The 6,437-nt window shown below is 41.4% G+C and overlaps 1 protein-coding gene across 1 annotated transcript in view; it reads right to left on the bottom strand.

The window, feature by feature from the left end:
• The window catches only part of LOC117956476 (oocyte zinc finger protein XlCOF6.1-like), a 59,752-nt gene extending 59,233 nt beyond the window's left edge, over positions 1 to 519 (bottom strand). The window contains exon 1 of the mRNA XM_034891559.1: positions 356 to 519. Coding sequence (XP_034747450.1) covers positions 356 to 404 — 49 coding nt within the window. The 5' untranslated portion in view covers positions 405 to 519. The remainder of the gene's footprint in view (positions 1 to 355) is intronic.
• Between the last annotated feature and the right edge of the window lie 5,918 nt (positions 520 to 6,437).

Below are 6,437 nucleotides of genomic sequence, written 5' to 3'. Positions count from 1 at the left end.
ACTAAGGTCTATATAAAGAGACTTCAGATCCAGTATTAGGGACCACTAAGGTCTATATAAAGAGACTTCAGATACAGATGGGACCTTTAAGATTCCTGCACACTAACCACATGTAGTTTATTAATCTGATGTCTTATTCTACTATCTACAGTGTGTATTAGTACTTTAACTGCAGTAAAGGGTCTGGGTAGTTCTTCCAGATCTGAACCAGGACAGCGGATGTTGTTCTTGAGCTGAAGGACTGTGAGGAGAAAGTTAGCACGCTGATATAAACCCGTTAGCTCCAGGAGCTAGTAGCATGCTAGCAGCTAGCAGGCTAACGTTAGCTTAGCTTGTGACGGCCTCTCAGACTAACCTTCCCCCCCCAGCTTGGTCTCCTCCAGCTGTCTCCGGGGTCGCTCCATCTCTGATGAACTAACTAAGAAACGCTGTTTGGGATTCCCTGATTTGGATTCAGCTAACGGCTTCTCTCCTCACTGCTCCCGCTGCTCAGCACCCGGAAACTACAGCAGCACCACTTCCGGCCGGGGGCGCTTGCAAAATAAAAGCCCCGGTATTCTAGTTACTCCGACGCTGTTCTGGAGCGGATTCGCAGCCGTGTCCGCATTCTGTGGACTTTGGGGGTGCCCTGCAGCGCCCAGATGTGACATGAACTACTACAATTACTACTTCCATGTTTTAGTTACTGGTCCATTATCTCTAATGTGAATGTTATTGTCACTATTCATCACCCCCCCAACCGGCCCCATCAGACTCCACTTACCAAGAGTCTGGGTCTAACCCGGGTTTCTTCCTAAAAGGAGTTTTTCCTCACCACTGTCACACTAATTGCTTACTCTAGAGGGAAATACTCGAATTGTGGGGAGTGTAAATCATAGAGAGGTCTCTCTATCTGTAAAGTGTCTAAAGATAACGCTTGTTATGATTTGAGACTATAAATATAATTGAATTTAATTAAATGCCACACACATCTTCTAAGAACAGTGACACTGTTATCAACTGAGTATTGATTGATCAGTAGGCGGGGCTTTAATAACGTTTGATCTCCAATTTCCAATGTTGACATAACCTGCTCCAAAGAGACCAATCTTGCTTCGTAGTACTGGCCTCTGGGTAAATTTCTTTAAACCAATCACAGAGTTTTCCAGATACATGAACATTTATTTCAAAGTCCTTGAAAGCAGAACAGAAACTATTCCCATAGAAATATGGAGATAGTTTTCTCAATTCCCATCACTTTTCCACCAATTTGTTAATAGGAACCCGCTAGAAGATTTGGGTTAGGGAAAGCAATTTTCAGCTTTCACACGCATTATCTGAAGGGAATGCATTTAAATTTTTGTTAGTCATTAATTATCATGTGCTCAACAATCACAAAATGGCAGTCCCATAGGCTCGCTCCAACAATGATTATTAAATATACAAAAGGTAGAAAATCTAGGATAGTAAATAGTACAGAAGTTAAATGTATGTACAATACAAAATGTATACATTTGTGGTAGTAATTGACTTCCAGGAATACAAAACATAACTGTGGTGAAAAGATTATTACATAATAGAAAAGCTGTATGGCCCTAATCACAGAACGTACATCGATCATATAGCTCGCCAATCACTAGAACACTACTTGTACTAACTGTATTCTGACGCCTCAGCCCATTTCAGCATTTACATAGACTGTCGTTTCATATGCATTGCGTTATATCATCACTACCAACACATTTATGCATTTTGACATCAGAACGCCAGGTAAATCTTTTCTTACAAACGCTGCAGCTGAATCATTTCTCTCCTGTGTGGACGACCATGTGTTTTTGTAAATATCCACTCCGTTTAAAAGATTTCTTACAGACTGAGCAGCTGAAAGGTTTTTCTCCAGAATGAGTCATCATGTGTTTCTTCAGGGTTCCACTATCAGTGAAAGCTTTACCACACTCAGAGCAGCTGAAAGGGGATGTGTGAAACCTCATGTGTCTCTTTAAACTTCCACTCTGTGTAAATGATATATTGCAAACTGAGCAGCTGAAAGGCTTCTCTCTTGTGTGAGTTTTAATGAGTGACCGTACATTTTCACTATTTTTAAAGATTGAGGAGCCGAAAGGTTTTTCTCCAGAATGAGTCGTCATGTGTTTCTTAAGAGTGTCACGTTCAATGAAAGCTTTACCACACTCAGAGCAGCTGAAAGGTTTTTCTCCTGAGTGGATTTTCACGTGTTTTAGTAAACTTCCACTATGTGTAAACGATTTCTTACAAACAGAACAGCTAAAAGGTTTTTCACCTGTGTGGATTCTCATGTGTGACCGTAAATGTCCACTCTGTGTAAAAGATTTCTTACAGACTGAGCAGCTAAAAGGTTTTTCTCCTGTGTGGATTCTCATGTGTGTCTTCAGATATGATTTGAAGCCAAATCTTCTCCCACACTCAGCGCAGCTTAATGTTTCCTTACTTCTTGAATTATCATTCAGAGAGTTTAAAGCTGACTGAGGTTCTCTGGTCTCCTTCCAATCAGCACTGTCATCAGTCTCAGGTTCGGAATAGTCTCTAGTTTGGTCTCCAGTCTCTGGTTGTAAAAGTGGATGTGAGTTCCTGGCTGGTTCTGTTCCTCCACAGTCCTCTCCATCAGCTTCTGTTTCCATGTGTTGAGTTTGTCTCTGATGAAGCTGTGAGGACTGAGCTTCCTCTTCATCATCTTCACTCTTCACAGGGACAGGAGTGAATGGGAACTTGGTGATATCAGCCTCCTCCTGTCCTTGAAGCTCCTCTCCCTCTTGACTGCTCCATGGTTCCTCATGCTCCTCTTTAATGTGTGGGGGGTGCTCTGGCTCCTTCTGGTCCACACTGGAGCTCCAATCCTGCTGCTCAGGGGGAACCTCTTCTTTAACCACCAACAGCTGCTCAACATCTGCAGGAAACACATAGAGAGAAATGTTAACACATTCACAGAGAGAAAGAATCAACAGTACGGAGTCTCTCTCCAAATCTCTTTACGCTGTAAAAAACTGCTTTTCCAGGTTTCTGCATTCAAACTTTCAGCCCAAGTGCTGTAAAGACTGACAATTATACCTAATGCTAATCTTAGTCTTGTTAAATTTGATGGTCTGGTTTGAATCCTACTTAAAGAAAAGGGACTACTCTGTGTCTATAGCTAGATAAACATATGAGCGGACAAATATGAAATGTAGAGTTTGCCATTGCTCCATTCTGGGGGCGTTTAACATCTACATGCACCCACTGGCTCAGATAACAGAAGACGGTTGCACTGATTATTGTCTATAAGCATTATTTTTGCTGTGTGATCACATCACCACACAGTCACATGACTTCTCAAACCTGACGGAGGTTCACCCCTCTCCTTCAAAACATCACAATTACCTTCTGGTCCCATGTGTTGGGTTTGTCTCTGATGAAGCTGTGAGGACTGAGCTTCCTCTTCATCATCTTCACTCTTCACAGGGACAGGAGTGAATGAGAACTTAGTGATATCAGCCTCCTCCAGCCCTTGAAGCTGCTCTCGCTCCTGACTGCTCCACAGCTCCTCTTTAATGTGTGGGGGGGGCTCTGGCTTTTGCTGGTCCACACTGGCGCTACACTCCTGCTGCTCCTCTTCACCAACAATCACTTCCAGAACATCTTGAGGTAAAGCTGAAACACAAGCAGTGTGAATATTTGTACAATTTAACATCTACAATTCCATTAAACGTGGCAAAATCCAACACTGACAATTATTCAGCAACAATTTTAAGAAGACGGTTCCTCAAACTTAAGGCGTGTTGATTTTGGTTGTCTTCATTGACTGTTGACTAAATATAACTGTGTTTGTGTTAGTAGTTAACAAGCTTCTGTTGGTTAGTTCAAAGGAAGCGAAGCTCTAAGCCGAAGCCCACGAATCACCACAAACCTGTAGAAGTTTCTAAAGGCAGCTTTAGGCTGCAGTCACACGTCCTGCATGGCTGTTTCAGGGTAGATTCAACACCAAGGCCAGTTCTAGTCTGCTATATTAGGGTGGGCAGGTAGAAGAAATAGGTGGGCTTAATGCTTAATAGCCAAATGCTGAATACTTATAAGTTAAATGTTTATTAGCTTAATGCTGAGTGTTTATTAGCTAAATGCTGAGTGTTTATTAGCTAAATGCTGAGTGCTTATTAGCTAAATGCTGAGTGCTTATTAGCTAAATGCTGAGTGCTTATTAGCTAAATGCTGAGTGCTTATTAGCTAAATGCTGAGTGCTTATTAGCTAACTGCTGAGTGTTTATTAGCTAAATGCTGAGTGCTTATTAGCTAACTGCAGGGTTTTCCCTGCTATTATACAGCTTAGGTGCAGCGCCTAAGTGTTTTTGCACCCAGCCTATGTCAATGAACATAAATCAACCGGAGAGCATTTGGACGAGCTGAACATTATTATTATTATTATTATTATACATCCAGGGAACCGACGCACAGGACAGGTGGCGACTCTTTGTCTTTGGCACTCACGTGCCGCATGATAGATCACGTATACAGCGGCAGAAACAGTGACACACACACACTTAGCCACACATAGACACACACACACACACACACACACACACACAGAAACCCACGCACACAAACATTCACACACGTTTTCAGCAGTTGTCACATTTTTTGCCAATTCTTTTTAAGTTTTTGTCCTTTATTTTAACGGTTCTGTCTCCTTTTCACCACTTTTCTTTATTTTCTGACACTTCTTTTGTGACTTTTGAGACTTCTTATTTAGTTTGACACATCGTTGTTGTTTTGAGTTTTGTTTTTCTTCGGTTTAGTTTTGCTGCTCCAAGATTTTCTCAATTTTGTTGCAAAATACATACAATGCAGAGTGAAAGAGAAGGAGAGGAGAGAAACGCATAGGTTCAACAACACGTTAGCTGGAGCTAGCTGCTAGCGGCTAACCTTAGCTTAGCACCGACCCAAATCCGAAAGGATTAAGGTCTGGCATCGAGTAATGAAAGTCACTTGTGTGTTAACTAGATATATTTGCCATAAGCTCGAAACCAGCTCGAGCGGAACCTGAATGATTTTATGGTTTTTACATCTTGTATTTGTTGCAGGTTGCTGTGATGTTACTCGGAGTAGATCTCCAGGAATATGTTTGTGATTGTTGACGAATCTGTAGCTGGTAGGTGACCACAACAGACGGGAACCAGTAGGACATAACACCGGTTACCATCGTGGCTAATTTCTAAAGCGGAAGTAGGCCAACACATCCTCCAACATGAGTAATGTGTGTGTAGAAGCTAAGAAGCAACGCGTTGCTAGGGAAACGTTTTCTGTTTCAGGACTAATCTCAGCAACGGACACAAACGACTCAATGAGTCTTCTGATATAAAGCCGTTAGCTCCAGGAGCTAGCAGCATGCTAGCAGCTATCAGGCTAACGTTAGCTTAGCTTGTGACGGCCTCTCAGACTAACCTTCCCCCCCCAGCTTGGTCTCCTCCAGCTGTCTCCGGGGTCGCTCCATCTCTGATGAACTAACTAAGAAACGCTGTTTGGGATTCCCTGATTTGGATTCAGCTAACGGCTTCTCTCCTCACTGCTCCCGCTGCTCAGCACCCGGAAACTACAGCAGCACCACTTCCGGCCGGGGGACCGCTGGCAAAATAAAAGCTCCGGTATTCTAGTTCACTTTTTGTTGTTTTGATTTCTTTCCTGAGGATATATTTAGTTACATTTAGGCATCACGTTGTTAAATATTGAATTATACAGTTAATTTCTAAAAACTGAGGGCATAGTTTATATTGATTAATGTATTTTTATTTATCCATTTAATATATTTTGAGACAATATCCAGATGGTAGACAAGATCATGGTATTGATTATGTTACAGCCTTATGAACCCTACACACACTCACACACACGCCCACACATGCATAGGATAGCGTAAAAAGGACAGTACAGGAAGGAAGGAAGTTCACCACTCTTTCACTGTGCAATTAATTAATTAGTTAGTGTTTTCAGATGTGACAGAAAGAGACAAGTTCATTATTAATCGAAGCCTGATCATTGTACAGAAACATTCTGAACTGTTCCAGCTCTAGTACATTGTGTTGGGTGTGGAGTAGATTGTGTGTTAGAAGTGTGTGTAGTAGATTGTGTGTTGGTGGCTGGTAGTTGTTGCATGTTGAGCCCACTAGAGGGCAGCACACACCAAGATATTATAGCAGGCTGAGGCAATTATGATTTAGAAATACTTTTTTTTAAATTAATCCCAAAATATGAAATATCAGTTTTACATCAGCAAAATATCCGACACACATACAGAATATACAAATAAATAAATAATAAATAATTACGATATAATACAAGAACAACTATATTTTAATTTAAAGTGCTCATATTATGCTTTTGGCTTTTCCCCTTTCCTTTATTGTGTTAAATATCATTTTAGTGCATGTCGTAAGTTAAAGTGAAAAAGCCCAAAG

This window comes from Etheostoma cragini, chromosome 14 (genome assembly GCF_013103735.1).
Source record: "Etheostoma cragini isolate CJK2018 chromosome 14, CSU_Ecrag_1.0, whole genome shotgun sequence".
NCBI lineage: Eukaryota > Metazoa > Chordata > Actinopteri > Perciformes > Percidae > Etheostoma > Etheostoma cragini.
The sequence above is the reverse complement of the archived record's forward strand: the minus strand, read 5'-3'. Positions and strand labels throughout refer to the sequence as shown.